Raw genomic sequence first — 16,573 nt, forward strand, 5'->3', positions numbered from 1 at the left:
TGCACACTGCATCAGCCCCCAATTTATTATTAGCCTGTCTGCTTCTTCACTCAGCTGTTCCCAAGGGTGTTAAACGTGTTTCCCTGAATGAAGTCATCAAGAAAATGAAAACCTCCTATCTGACCTCCTCACTCCTTTCCCCTCCACACAACCTCTCTCCCTCTCCACACTTTACACAACCTATACCTTCCATTTCCTTTTACTCTTCCTTGTGCCTTTTTTAACCGACCCATTGGCATAAACTAACCCCTTGCTGAATGTCTTTCCATGTTTTCCACACCCTTTTTAAGCTCTACAGGTACAGTTTCCAGAAAATATATAACTTTTCTCTATGAATCTTTTTAAAATATAGTTTTTGGTGTTCACTTTGTTTATCTGTAAGCAAAGTCTGTTCCTGAATTTTTTTTTCTTCACAGATTTACGTAAGAAAATACATAAGCTAATGGGTCTGTTAGCACATCCATAAGACAGAACATTTTTTTTGCAAAAATATATTTTTTATATTTTTAAGTTTCGACAATCAGCAATTACAATTTGCAGGTGTTTACACTGAACAGTGTTTAGCGCAGAAGCCTCAAGTCTTGTAAAAAATCTCATGAGCAGAATAACTTATGCAAGGTGGCCACATAATGTTATTTTGGGGTTTTCTATTTACTGGGGAGAATTTGCTACGGCTTTTTGAAGCTTTTCTCCCTCATTTTTTTTTCTAAAAATTTTTTTTTTCTAAAATTCACTGCTGTATGTTCCACATCATGCCATATTTACCAGAAATGAACTGGTCACTACCCCCCCACATCATATCCGGGGACATAAATGCAAAAAATAAAGTGTTTCCATTACACTTTTGCAATATGTTTCTATAGCAAAGCATCTGAACAACCACCTCATGAGAGGATCAAAACTTTTTGGTGGGTTGTTTCCATTAGCGTAATTTTTTTTTTTTTATTGCGATATTTAGTTTTTGCGCAATTCTATAGCAATGCCCCTTATGTAGACTGGCATAACTGTATCTGCATCTAACCCTAGTCATTTCTTTTCATATTAATTGTTTTTCGCTCATGGCCTGAAACATTTCCAAATAACAGCAAAGTAGAATTTCAAAAGGATTGTCATCTTGGATTGGATAGGTTCAGGTTTAGGTCAACTTTATTCATCTCCGAGGGGAAATTCAGGTTCAGGAACAACTCGTCCAAGATTTAAAGAATGACAGCCTTTTGAGAGTCAACATGCAGAAGGCTGTGATATGTCTACAGTGTCATGTACACTATCAGTCACAAGTTTGGACACATATAGCTCTTGACTGGTACTGTAGCATATCAGAAATGACATTAACATGCTGTACTGTGTCGTCGATGAACTTCATCATGTTGCAAAAATGCATCTAAAGAATAGGATAGAAATGGGAAACTGTCATTATCCCATTCTGAAACCTATTTGTATGTTGTTGTTGTTTTTAGCTGTAGTCCGGCTACTATTAATTCTCCTATGTAATCAACTTGTTAAGGGAATTCTTGTTATGCAGGGAAGATGACAGGCAGACAACACTTAACCATCAATGACCTCTTTTTGAAGGCCTCTAAGCTAAAGAAGCTGTCTGAAGTATCTTGTACCAAGCAAAACCTTTCATACAGTTCATTGCTTCTAATCTGCCATGTTAAAGAAGCACATTTTTATTTAGATTAATTTGTGTAGGTATGGCATTGATCATTTGTAGCTAATTCCTTTTTAATGAGGTTTAGAGCCGCCTGAAGTGTTGAAATGTCGAAACAATACAACAGCCATAGTAAAGTTCATGCTATACGTGGTCCCAACAGTCAGTGTGAATGTATGTATCTTAATGCTAGGAGGCAATGGTGACTGCTACAGAGGAGATGTAATATCTGTCTAAACATGCCACCACAATGTCTTTCCACATTTAACATTAGAATGGTTTGAGATGCTTAAGCTGTTTGCTACATGCTACACTACTGTCATCTACATGTTCTCATAGATGCATGTGTAGCTGTATGGCTGTGCTTATGACAAGTTGAGTCACAAAGCTCTTGGGAACTCTGTCTTATTGCAAAGTCTACTGGAAAATTTGTGGAAATGAAGACAGTTTCCATTTACATCTAATGTTAAGGTTGATACATTAGATTCTGCTAAGCTATCAAAGAGGTTTCTAGATGTTTCTAGATGGCTTTGACCTGCATTCCCATACAAATAGCCTTAAAATCTTCCAATTTACCTCTGTCCCAAAAAGGGTGATATACATAAAGTATTAAATTGGACAGTATTTAGGGATGAGATGTGCAAATGTGGCTTTAGAATATACATATATGGTGTGTTTTGCCAGAACAAATCTTACATAGACTTTATGATCTGCCTGGTTTCAAACCTAACTTTTTCCTTTTTATTTATTTTTCTTGGCGATTCAGCTGACAACCCATTACAAGCTGTGGATGACATCCATATCGATGAGTGGCACTAGCTGACATCCTCTGAAAACTATCGCCTGGTGACCCTTATAAAATATTAGACTTAAACAGATAAAGAACACAGCTGCAAATCGGATCTTATGTTGAATCTGTCAGAACTCACAGTGCTGTGTATTGGAAGTTTTGAGACAAAACCATTTCATTGGGTTTGCTTCGTTTGGTTGCCATTTTTAATAAATTCTCACCAGCAGTTTTATGGTTCACTTCAGTTAATAAAGGCTTAGTGTGAATGTACTTTCTCCAATGCTGGATGAAGAGTAACCAAAAAGTGTCATAAAATCTTTAGGACTTGGTCTTTCTCTTTGAGTTACCTTGTGTACTTTGTGTTTACACATGTGGTCATGTATATTTGCGAAAATAATCATGTCTCTGAGTCAACAGGGATAATTTACAGAGTTTCCCGTGACAGATCTTTGCTAAACTAATGATTTATTTGAAACACAAATACGTGAACACTGGGCCTTTTATTGTAGCAGAGCAGGTGGGAACAATTTTTCCTGAAATGCAACCAAACATAACCTACAATACTCGTTCCAGCTGGTAGTGACTAAACTAACAGATGTTAACGTCTCAATTCATACGCAGAGGGTATAACTATAGAGGCTACGTTTATACAGATGCATGGGCAAAATTTTTTTTTTTTTTTTTTTTTTTTTTTTTTTTTTTTTTTTTTTTTTTTTTTTGTCTTGTCCAGCATTTAAGCAAGCAGACTGATGTTCTGGATGCTGTGTTCTGCTGAGCAAATTTATTTTGCCAAGGGGAACTTTTGTAGATGTAATGATCCCCTTGTATTTCTTGATTCTTATTTTATTTTTCAATTTGTTTTGGATAATAGCTTGTATTACAGAGTTTATGCTACTGGACCCGACCGGAAAGGACAGGAAAGGGGCAGAAAGAGAACAGAAAAGAGAACATAAAAAAAAAACAAAAAAAAAAAAAAAGAAAGAGATCAATGCATACATGTATATGCACATACATACCCACCTACATATATATGTATATACACTCGCACATACATTATATATATACATATATACATACATACATACATATACACATACATACACATGCATACACACACATGTACACATACATGCATACATAAAGATAGATATACATACATACATATACACATACATACACACACATATATATATATATATATATATACATATATACACATATACATACTCACATACATACACATACACTCACACATATGCATACATATATACATATCCATACACATACATACATACACATACACATACACATAAGTACACACACATACCCACCCACACACATAAATATATACACCCACACAAGCCAACTCTAGATTCGTGGAGAACAAAACCGTTGACAATCATGAAGACCAGAAACTAGCAAGTTAAGTCAAAAAGACAGAAAGAGAGGTACCTGCTGTTAGTGAATAAACTTGCTGGATGACTCAGTGACTGTGACACATGCAGAACATTCATGCAGAACATTCAGAGTGGAACGTGTTTAGAGAAGAGTGATCATGCCAATGTGACCCCGCCCGCCTACAGCTAGAGGAAGGCCAGGAGAACCCAGAGACCCGGGTAACCGACAGTCACCCCCAGGTACAGATCCCAACCCCCCCACTCCAGAGCCAGCCATGCATCTGCCCAGGAGGTGGCGAAGGAGGTGCCCAACCAGAGTCCCCCGCAGTCAGGGGGAACAGGCCCCAGCAGGCCCAGGCCGGCAAGGGCCGATCCCGCCGGGCACCGGCCACCTAGGGCAGACAGAGCGCAGGCCCCAGGGCCCCAAGAGCCCGTGAGCAGCCCCCCGCCCCCGCAGGCAGAGGGCACAGCCCACACCGACGGAGGACCAGGATCCCCAGACCGCCACCCAGCGGCAGCCAGGTCGCACCCCAGCGCACCAGTGCATGGGCAAAATTTAAGAGCAGCCATTCTGTTTCTTTAGTGTTTATTTATACAACATCGACAAATTCAATGTGGGTTCAAAGCCACCAAAAATTGTGACCACAATTGACATATTATGCTTGGAGCTGACACCTCAAAGTGGTGTTCAGGCTGAGGGATTACCTCATTCAAATGGTGGTGACTCTTAATAAAACACTAACATAAAAAGCCCAACTTTCAGTCAAAAATATTAAAATCTTTCACATTCATTCACATAAACCCACATTAGGACTCTGCAACTACTGTGTTGTACAACTGCTCTGCTCTCTCTACTCTCTGGCTTCTCTTCTCTGTTTTTTTAAACCCTTCTTCTCAACCCGTTGTCTTTACATGAAGATGGTTGATGAGAAGCCCATTGGTTTTAGTACCAAAAGGTACCTAAAAAGCATCAGGTTTGGTGCTGCTACTGGAAAATCTGGGTTGATAACAGTAGTTTACGGATGTGTTACCCTGGCAACATGGGAAATGTCATAAAAGCTTGTTGAAATTAAAAAGACTATTTTTTATTTTTAACTTGTATTTGTATTTATTGTGTGACTATTTGAAAATCTAGTCTGTTTTCTGTTATCCAATGGTGCAGATGGTGCATCAGTTATAATATCAAGCCGTAGCTATGGTCTCTTTGCATCAAAAAGTGATGAAAAAGAGAACCCCTGTGGGTTGGAAAGTAAGACAAAGAATTATTGAACAAGCAGCAGTAAGTTAGGAATGAGAAGATGTTTTGTGACTAAAAAGAAGTGTTATACACATGTTATTATGGCCAATGAAGCTACTATGGAAGCATTTTAAGCCTGGTTTTATAACTTACATGAGTTTCCTTGGCATTGAAAGATGCAGAATGTTTTAATACCTGCCTAAAAAAACTGCTTATATTCTTCTGAGTAAGACTACAGATTGAACAACTACAAATGCTCATGAATCCGTGCCCTTATGCCTCTCTTCTGCTTTAAATTCTGTGTTTTTTTATTAAACTTTCCAGCTTTTACTTGTTTATTCACTGGAGAGGAGTTGGCTGTGGCTGAATAACCCATGTGGGTTCATGGTTAGAGTTAAGAATCATTATGGTCAAAGCTGTGGCTGAGGTTTGTCAGAATTGGATGAATCAGCTAAAATATATGGTCAGGTCTTAAGAGTGGCCCTTTGCAAGGCCTGCGGTTTTAACCAAAACTATTTCATGCAATATGGAACTTGACTGTTGCAGATCCATTTGGTGTTTTTGTAAAAACTGACTTTATGCATTACATGATGTTGAGGTGGTGATTCCTCCACCCAAGCACTATTTCATATGTTTCCCACAAAAGCAAGCGCCTCTTCGCCTGAGTATGACAGTGAATCTTTACACGAGGGTGCTGTAGTAAACTTTCTGTGGCACGTTGTTCAGGATCTGGCTGTCTGTGTCCACACATACACAGTTTATCAGGAAGTGGAGGCAGAACTTATTCAGCATCACCTTCCTGGGGGCTGTTCATTTCATGAGTGGGTAGACAAAGCAGTTTGTGTGTGCTTAGCTGTTCATGTCTCTTCAACATGTCTGAGCAGGCCTCTAGAGATGATGCTGAAGTTGGGTTTGGAGGCTGCTGTGTCTCTTTTGGAAGCTTGAAGTCATTGTAAATGGCTGTTTTAGGTATATTAACTAACTTTCAACACATGTTCAAGAATGTAACAAGTTTCTTTCCAATGCCAGGTTGCTTGGAGGTAGATCTGTGAGGTTTACTCTGAGTCAAAAAAGATTCCTGTTTTAGTTCCTGATGTGTTGTTTATAACACGTACATCAAAACAATGGATTGCCATGTGAAATAAATCAATTTTAAAATATTTTGCCCAAACTATTGTGTGCTTCTTGTCCATTTTGAAGGCCACTTTCTTAAATGACATGTGAGATTTGGACTCAAATGAAAACTCCTTGGCTTGAGTTGAAAGAAGTCAACATATCTGATGCATCAACAGACCACCTAGATGAGATCAGCACTTGAACTTGATGATAAATAACATTTGCACAGAACATTTTAAACTTAAGCTTGACTTCACTTCTTGGTAGAATGCAGCATGTAATGCCATTATGTTAGTCTCACTTCTTATGATGTTTCACTTACATCTCCTTGTATACACCTTCTTTATAGGAAACTTTTATTAAGTTGAAACTGCATTAATATTATAAAAACTTCATAAAACACATAATAACACTTACAAAGCCAACAGTGGATTGCTACATCTAATTGTCGTATCACAGACAGATGTGTTAACCCCCCAACCACGTATGAATAATTCAAACTGCGACACCTTGACTCACAGCAGTGTATTGTGTGTTCATTTTCCAGACTGTCTGCAGTAAAAGCTGCTAAAAGTTCATGTTTGCCAGGTGTTGGTGGTGATCCTGCATACTCTCTCACTGTAGTATTGTACAAAATTATTTTAAAGCGACCAGTAACTGTAGCTACAGTAGTTTTCTTAGTAAATGCACTGAGAACTCCACAGGACGGTTTTTGGCTCTTCACAAAACTAAACTATGACATATGCACATACATTCAACAGCCATAATCCATGATGGTTAATTTAACTTTTCTGTCAAGCAAGCATAAACTCGTATTCTCTATACTGCCGTATTGTCAGATCATGTTGTATTTCAGCTTTCCTCTTAGAAAACTTGCTCCAGATGTTCTTGCTGTCGTTGTTCCTCTGCATTTTAGGGAAACAGATCAATAAATGCTAGATCTGGCATCCAGAAAAGACACATTTCAATGATCCAGTTATCTCAAGCAGATGTATTGTTGTAGGATAACCTAGTCATTGCATGATATACTCAACATACCCTACCTTGCAGTGCAGTGGTCACTTTGGACATGCCTTAACAATCCTGAACTGAAAATTAAGTACAAACTTTGTAACAGCTCGGTTACATGCAATTCTCAACCTTCCATATGTTAGAAACTATTACTGTCAGATATATTTACAATTCCAAGACAACTCTGAATCAGCTTTATATAGATTATAGGCTGCTAGAGGGAAACGTTATTATTTGAGCTACCCTGATATATATCTACAGTAGTAAGAGATATGATGTATAAAGTAAGTTGTATATTTTGTATAAATGTATGTAGAAAGCATCACTAAATCTAGCAAACATTTAATGACTAAACAAGGCCTTGATTCATCTATGCTCTTCTTCCCTTTCAGAGCCATTTTTCTAATAGTTTGTTTTCAGTGGACTGGATTTAGGAGAAAATGGGTGAAGGTTAACGGGTATTTTCGAGACACTCTTCATAACCATTTACTGTGTTCTCATGCATACCAAGACTGTGTATTTTCTTACTTGGGTGTTCTTGTGTGCATGTGTGAGTTCTTGTCTAGCAGCAGCTAGCCAGAAGGGTTTTTGTAAGATTCTTCTCGTTTTTTTGGACTATTATTTTTATTTAAACTTTGTCTGCAAAGCTTTTCAACAAAAACATTTGACAAACATGTTTTGAAGGACTGTGTGACAGATCCCTGCTCGTTGCACAAGCTCATGGTCTTGCACCGATTTGGCTCTTGCTTCGTTTCGATGCATGCAGGACAGTGGGCATCCAGACCTGCCTGTTAAATTACGTCTACACCAAAACCGCAGACCCCACTTAACCAGACGAACTTCCCTGCCAGCCAGCCAGAAAGTCGGCCAACAACAAAACACTGACCAACTAATACCGTTCTCCCTTTTTCTTCTGTTTATTTCTCTTAACATCTCTCTCATTGCTTTCCTCATTTTTCTTCGATTACGCTTTGATGTGAAAATTGTGACGATCTTTGATTCTTCCCTGCAATGACTCCAGCAACATAAACAAGCAGAACTCACAGGCAAATGTATCTTAGGTCAGTCCAAAGCAAACCTCAAAAACACTTCAGTAAATGGCATTAAGACAAAAATTTGACTATCTTGCTACCAGTCTGTGGTTACAAAACTATCACAGACAACGGCAAAAGCAGAGCTGTGAAACTAAACTCAGCACATCTGGTGGCAATGAACACACCCTTTTCTAAGTACTTGTGATTTAAAGTCTGCTGTGAATTCCCAGATGACTCCCAGTCCTGCTGCTAATTAAGCGTATTGTGTAAAGAGATGTAATTTTCAAATTAGAAAATGTCAACTCATGTTCGTATAAGTGCTATGGCTCAGAGTAAACTTTCAGACCGAACTCTCTTCTCATTCTTGCAGTCCAAAACCGAGTTCATATCTCCAGAGAATATAACAAGGTACCCTTAGTGGTAGAGACAGGATTATAACTACATGAATGGAAAGAGGTCACAGAGGAACGAAATACTTATTTTACATGATGTAGTTACTGCAGATTAACTATAGTGGTTCTTTATGATAATTTGAAAAAAGTACCTTGCAGATATTATACTTGAGTACTTGTTATATGATGCACAATGCTGTCTAGAACAACACGACTACATATCAGATCAGTAAATTCTTATGAAAACAAATGTGGCTGTGCAATGATAAGTAACCCGGCTTACGGAGTTTCCATGCTTAATAAAACTGTGATAGAGTAGGCATTTAAAACCAAGCAGCCTGAGTCTGAAATTACATTTTGCATCCCACATCATCGCAAAAATAAACCCCTAGTCTAAAGAAGGATGAAGAAAATAGCTCAGGGGACAGCCAGAATGGAAATGAATCCTTTCCACACATCATTTTACTGGTCATATGTAAGCTCACCTGTAGCTGTTTGCATATGATACACAAACATGTCGGGTGGTTTCCTGTTTGCTTTCTGGCCATGGCTGGGAAAAATATTTAGCAGAGTGATGTTAGACGTTCCTTCTTGAAGTGAATAAAAGTAAACAAAAATATATGTCAAGGTTATTTTGACCAAACTATTGATCTTTCAAGTGCTTTTGACCTGGGACTTTTGGAGTATTTGACCTCTATTGTTTGCAGGGTAGGTAAAGTTGGTTTGGTCTGAGGGAAAGTTGGAACTGTAAAGTACCTTAAAAAAGTACCTTGGATAGGTATTAAGCCTAAGTCCTATCCATGGACTTAGGCCCAGATGTGTCCCCGTTTACTGTCTAATTGGTTGAGTTCATGCAAAGGAATCTAAATGTAGTTCTTTGTTAGAATCCTGTAATCTCCATGCAATCTACCACTTCCACTGGTAGCCCAGATCATAATACTACCTCTGCCATGATCAGCATTTGTTCCATGCACCATTTTACCCCGTTTAAACATAATAATGGCCATTTATCTGATCTATAATTCAAATTTTTCTCAAGCTGGCTTTTTCTATGAACACGTGGTCAGCTCACTCTACATCACACACAAGACTTAAAAGAAGCTGACGGCCATAACATTCATGTCTCTGGTGAGCGTATAGAAACGTGTGTCCTATCCTGTATGCTAAGTTTAAGATAAGCTTTTGTCCATTTCATTTCAGTAGAGACCAAAAGCCATTGCTGCTGTGAGTGAAAAACAAGTCCATATTAACTTTCATTTGTTTTCTGTTACTTGCAGTTCTTTCCTGTAAGAGAAGTCTGGGATGTTAGTGACAATGCTGTTGGTTCCTGTCTGTGTGCTACTGATGCTTGGCGGTCATGTTCTTGCTGGAGGATATCCCCCAATCCCACACATGAAGTACATGCAGCCTATGATGAAAGGGCCCATCGGACCTCCATTTCGAGAAGGCAAGGGACATTATGTTGGTGAGTCATCCTTGTTTATGTGGTTATGTGGAGCAGTGAGCCTCATTCTGCTTCATTTAAAATCAGATAGACAGTCCTTAAAACCTATACATCAGGTACGCAAATGCTCATATCTGGTATTTTGGATTCTGCACCTGGGACCTAATATAGGCCTAATTTCCAAATGTTAGCTAAACTCCACACGGCTACTTGCTCATCTCATCATCTGAATGCTGTTACCCCATTGTTTATCACATATTTCCCAGGAGAAAACTACACACCACAAGTTCAGGATCATACGAGAAGTGTTGTGAATAACCAAAGGCTTCATTTTCAATACAATTTCAAACCAAAACTAACCCTAATGACATGAAAAGCTGTTTCTCACACAGGAAATAATCCACATAGTTTGACACTGAGAAAATGTTATGTTTAAAATTTGCACTATACTCTTTGAAAAATCAGCCAGATAGCTGATCTGAAGTTAGGATTTTTTTTAAAACTTGTCTGTTCCAGCATCACAGCCAGCAGAATGGTGCTCTGCCTGCAGTGTTGTACCCTGCTCATTTGCTTTGTCAAGAGGAGATTTATGCATATGAGACCCCTTTTGATAATGAAGTACTTTCCTCTTTCTTTAATCTTGGCTGTTGCTGAATTTACATATTAATGTTGAACCTGACGAAATGGGTGTGGATAAAAGCAAGGAAAGTGTAAACAGAAGAAACAGAGAGAATAAAGAAATGATAAAGAAGACAAGGATAAACCAAAAAGTAATAACATCAGCTGTTTTAAACAATAGCAGGATAAACCAGACAATCAGCTGCCGTACCTGTAAGAAAGCAGAAAACCATGACATCTTCAAGCAAAACAAAGCTGACCATCATTGGGAGCACCCATGAAAAGACAACAACAACAAAATTGTCAGGGGCTGTAAGCATTTAGTGTTGGGTGTGATGCCACATCAGTGGTCCACCCACCCGAGCAGTCCCGCCTGATACTATGTGGCACAATCCATAAAAGTTATGTTTGTGTGACATCCTCCAACCCCATTCGCACAAATATAAATACAATCGAAGACACACAAATACACTTGCAGATACACATACGATTGCACATCCACAAACATTTTTTCCTATGCATCAAGAAAAACCCTCTCACACTCCCTTTCACCACCCAAACATCCCTCTATCTTCCTCCACCCCAGCCCTTCTGCCTCATCTCATTTCTTATGTTGTCTAAAATGAGATTTCTGCATTGATTCACGCTGATATTAATGCTAAAGCCATGTGTTTTAATTAGAGCTGCAGTGCAAAAGAAGCTGGTGATGTGAAACCAATATACTCTGCGGTTCCCATTGGAAACAATGATTTTACTGCCACTCAGTGGTCATATATTCACATTACATCAACAGTTGTATTCAAACTTGAATCCATCTGAAAGTGATCAATCTGTATGAAAAGAATTTAATAAATCTGATAGGTTCAGATATCTTAAATATCTCTACATAAAAGACTGAATTTTGAATTTCTTCATCTGTTCTCCACCTGTACTTTATTATGTGACATTGCATTTATCCCATTATTGGAAATGGCATTTGATATTGAGAAAACCATCAATTCATCATTTATATAATATATATATATATATATATATATATATATATATATATATATATATATATATATATAAATAACATGTATATATATTGTTTATATAAGATCATCTTTATCTTTATCTTTGATAATGTGACACACTAGTAATCTGTGTGCTTCCACAAACAAATCTTGTGCTTTTTTTCTGCAGCCTAGCAAAGCTGCAAAGCTGATTCCACTTTCCACAATAGGTTTCTAGAAGTTAGGCAACATCTTGACATCTCAATAAGCAGAGTCTGCTCTGCATCTTCCTATAGAAGGCCTTCGTGTTGCATTTCCAGTCCGGTCTGTTGTCCAGCTGAAATCCTAGGTATTTGTATTCACCACCCTCATCTCTTCTCCCAGGATGCAAACTTTATTTTTATTACCCTTGTTGCTCCTCATGTCCATGATTATCTCTGTGGTTTAGCTTTTCGCAGTTTCATTATTTCTGGACTATACCACAAGACAATTATCATTTTATCCTGTTCAGCTTTTTATCCATCACTGATACATTCCCTTACTACAGGACCAGAGTATTTTGTTAGGAATCAGAGTTGTATTGGAAATATGAGGTAAATGGTGTGAAGAGACACTCAAAGACTTTCATGATGTGAAATGTGAGAGCAACCGGTCCGTACTGATTGAAGGCAGAGGATGAGATATTTTTTTTATATCAGAATAATTCAGGATGTCTTTCATTGTGCAGGAACTCTTTCAAGTAAGGATTTTAAAACCATTGGAGTTAGACCAGGCAGACCTGGAGTCCTACTCTAGTTCTGTCTTTACCAGACTGCAGGAGACAGACAGGCTCGAGGGGGAAGCCAAGGAGGTCTTAATGTGGCTTCAGGGGAGATGAGGCAGTGTTAAGTTCAATGACTGAGCTACAGGGTGACAAAGTGGAGGTGGACGGGAGAGTTGAGGGTTGTTCTGAACTGAACTTGTTAAAAAACATATTCATCTTATTTGCTCTGTTCAGACTTCCATCAGTCTGAATTCTCTTTAACTTAAAGCCAGATATTCTTTTTGTTATGACCACACCAAGATGTCCAAGATGACGGCATCTCCATTACTACATTTTCTCCTCACTTTGCTTACTCGGTCTGCTTGTGTTGTCTTAAAGCAGTGTGGAGACACATGAGAGCCTGGTATATGTTTCTACTGCTGCTGCAATGTCTTGGTGGTGGTGCTGGTGCTGGTGCGCATAATACTGCATTCTCTGTAATCTATTTGAACTTATCAATTTGTTTAGTAAGAAACTTCATGTTCCCATCAAATTGCTTGGAAGAAATTGTTTAAATTTTCTCTGCTTTTCTCTATGCCTGTCTTGCTTCCTCTTCGTGTCCTCTTCAACTGGTGGTGTAGTGTTACTTTGCTCATTAACTTTGGTTTTGTAGAACTCTGACTTTTGATCCTGTTGGTAAACAATTCTTTTATTACTATGGATATTCATCAAAACAGACTGTGAAAAATGTCTTTTTGAAAATTAGCATGGAAATATATTAACATAATTTTAAAGGTACAGAACAAACGGTTCGGTTTACAAGAGATAAGTACACGGAAAGAAATTTCAGTGACTATTAGGAGCATTAGGATCTTTGTAACATGGTGTGGTTGTTTGAGCTGACCACATGTTAGGGAAACCATGCGTTACATGCTTCTGTTGGGCTTTAAATTTAAGGAAAAGTATAATCTGACTAAAGGCATAAACTGGTTTCAAACAAGGCATGTTTGCCAGATTACAACATGCCTTCTTGTTGGATGTCCAAGTCTTGGAAAATGACAGATTTTACAATACCTGTATCTGTCTATAGGATGAAACATTTTCTAAAGAGTGCTAAAGGAGTTGTTCTGTACCCATATAATCTACCAGTTTGTTGCTGAAATAAAGCAGTGGAACAACAAGCCATTTGGCAGCAAATCATAATATCCTGGAGACCAAGTTTGTATTTGTACTCCTCTGGCCTGGTTTTATACTGTTGTGCAGTCGTATAGAATAATGAGACATGTCACAGTTGTCGTGTAAATTACCCATGGAGACTGTCCATTGACACAATCTTAACCTTAACCTATGAAAACCTGAATCACCTGAACCACTAAATAAAAAAGGATAAACCATTTTAATTAATCTTTACATTTTTCCCTGCTGCTCCAGTGGTAAAGTAATCAAATGTGCAAATAAAATGTTTACACTAAAGAGTCTGTCTGTCTCTCTGTCCATCTGTCTGTCCATCTGTTATTATTATTATTATTATTATTATTATTATTATTATTATTATTATTATTATTATTATTATTCCTTTTTTCTAGATATGCCACCCATGGTGAAGGGGGAAATGGGCCCTCAAGGGAAACCCGGACCAAGAGGTCCTCCAGGACCACCAGGACTTCCAGGAAAACCTGGAATGGGGAAGCCAGGTCAAACTGGCCAACCAGGTCCTCAGGGGCCTCCTGGTTTTTCAGGAATAGGTAAGCCAGGACTTCCAGGTCTTCCAGGAAAGTTAGGGCCAAAAGGGCTTCCAGGACTTAATGGTGAAGTTGGACCTCGTGGTGAACCAGGTCTCCGTGGACCTCCTGGACAGCCTGGCCTCCCTGGCCCAGCTGGTCTGTCTCTGAATGGGAAACCTGGACTCCCAGGAATCAGAGGCCCCCCTGGGGCACGTGGTGAACCAGGACTTAATGGTGTTACTGGGCCACCGGGTGAACGTGGGCTTAAAGGTGAAAATGGAAATGGAAAACCAGGGCCTCCAGGTCTGAGGGGAACTCCTGGATTAAAAGGCAGTAAAGGACAACCTGGTCTTCCAAGTATTGGGAAACCAGGACCAAAAGGTTTACCTGGACCTCCTGGTCTTAAAGGTGATCATGGACTTCCAGGGGATCGGGGAGTACCAGGAGAGCCTGGGACACAGGGTCTCCAAGGTCTCCCAGGACCGTCTGGGATAGGAAAGCCTGGTCTAGATGGACTTCCAGGAATGCCAGGTCCAGTTGGTCCAAAAGGTGAACCAGGGCCCCGAGGAAATCCTGGACTTACTGGGACTCCTGGTTATGGAAAACCTGGCCTGAGTGGACCAAAGGGTGAAAAGGGTCATAGTGGATTGCCTGGTCTCCCAGGGGACAAAGGAGATCAAGGAATGATGGGCCCAAATGGGGAACCAGGTCTTGATGGACTACCAGGACCACCAGGACTTCAAGGGCCAATGGGGCTCCCAGGAAAACATGGAGTGCCAGGGCAGAAGGGAGAGCTAGGCCCCAAGGGCCCTCCAGGATTGCCTGGCCTGAGAGGTGATCAAGGCTCTATTGGGCCTCCTGGAAAACCTGGTAACCCTGGGGAAAAAGGCTTCCCTGGACTCATTGGTCCTATAGGAAAACCTGGACCCAAAGGTGAGGCAGGGAATATAGGTTCACCTGGAAATCCAGGACTGACAGGTGCTTCAGGGCCCAAAGGAGAGCCAGGGCTTATGGGGACTCCAGGTCCCAGAGGCCAGTCGGGCATTCCTGGTCTTCAGGGGCCTATGGGTCCAATGGGCCCACAGGGTGTTCCTGGTCTAAGGGGTGAACCTGGAGTTCCAGGACCTCCCGGGCCAAGCAAGAATGGTGAAAATGGAGGAATCGGTCCTCAAGGTCCTCCGGGGAAACCAGGCCCTGCTGGACTTAATGGTAACCCCGGTCCACCTGGTCCTCCAGGACCTCCTGGACTACCAGGAAATGGCCAAACGGTTTCTGCAGGGCCAGAAGCTACAGGTTTGGGTGGTGAGGAAGTACCAGGGGGCAGAAAGGGACCTGTATACAGTCAGGTTCCAATCTCTGCCTCCTTAGCTCCAGCCTTTACAGCTATTCTCACCATACCATTCCCTCCCTCTGGCATGCCAATCAAATTTGATCGGACCCTATACAACGGGCAAAATGCTTATAGCCCTTCTACAGGGATCTTCACTGCCCCTTTGTCTGGTGTCTACTACTTTGCATACCACATGCATGTAAAGGGAACTAGCTTGTGGGTGGCTTTGTACAAGAACAATGTACCAGCCACTTACACCTATGATGAATACAAGAAAGGCTATATGGACCAAGCGTCTGGTAGTGCTGTCCTAGAGCTAAAGGAAGGTGACCAGGTATGGGTCCAGATGCCCTCCGATCAGGCAAATGGCCTGTATTCTACCGAATACATTCATTCTTCCTTCTCAGGATTCCTTCTGTGCCCCACATAACGCTGTCCATTCCTTAAAACCTGTTCCTGAATAGGACCTCACAGTACCCCTAACCCTAAGATACCTGCAGCCATGATAGAAAACAAACAAAATATATAAAACATGAAATTCCAAATATAACTGCCAACACCGTATCTTTTTCACTCTCAACATCAACAACAGCAAAAGAAATAAAACAAACTTTGTGAATGAAATATGAAAGTTTAAAAGGCGGGGGAAGGATTTTTAATACTGTGTTCTTTGTTTCAGTGTCCATCAAATGTGTGTTTTGGGTTGTATTTTATGTTGTTTTTATTTTATTTTTTAGCCTATATTATTTTAATTATTATTTTGTCATATTTTTATTGTTATTGTTTGATCCATGTCATCATCGTTGTTGTTTATTGGTTTCAGACTATTAAGTGCCTTACTTCGTAATGCACCAGTAACAGGCTTTCCCATGTGACTGCACATCCTGCCCACGTGCTCTGACATAAGGACATCACCAAACCCGTGAGAGTGATTGGTTCCCGAGCTGCAGTCATGTCCCATGTGTATCATCTGAACCATTAATGGCAATATTGTCATAAAGAGCAACTCCCCCATAAAGAAACTATTAGCAAAAATTACAGCTGCAAAACAAATGATTGGTGGTCTGTTATCATTACTTTTCAATTTTATTT

General features: G+C 39.8%; 1 protein-coding gene across 1 annotated transcript in view; it reads left to right on the forward strand.

Annotated features, from left to right (window-relative positions):
* Positions 1-15,993, forward strand: part of col8a2 (collagen, type VIII, alpha 2) — a 48,556-nt gene extending 32,563 nt beyond the window's left edge. The window contains exons 2-3 of the mRNA XM_079259325.1: positions 9,906-10,093; positions 14,014-15,993. Coding sequence (XP_079115451.1) covers positions 9,931-10,093; positions 14,014-15,911 — 2,061 coding nt within the window. The 5' untranslated portion in view covers positions 9,906-9,930 and the 3' untranslated portion in view covers positions 15,912-15,993. The remainder of the gene's footprint in view (positions 1-9,905; positions 10,094-14,013) is intronic.
* Positions 15,994-16,573: the final 580 nt, after the last annotated feature.

Source organism: Telmatherina bonti (genome assembly GCF_933228915.1).
Source record: "Telmatherina bonti genome assembly, chromosome: 19".
NCBI lineage: Eukaryota > Metazoa > Chordata > Actinopteri > Atheriniformes > Telmatherinidae > Telmatherina > Telmatherina bonti.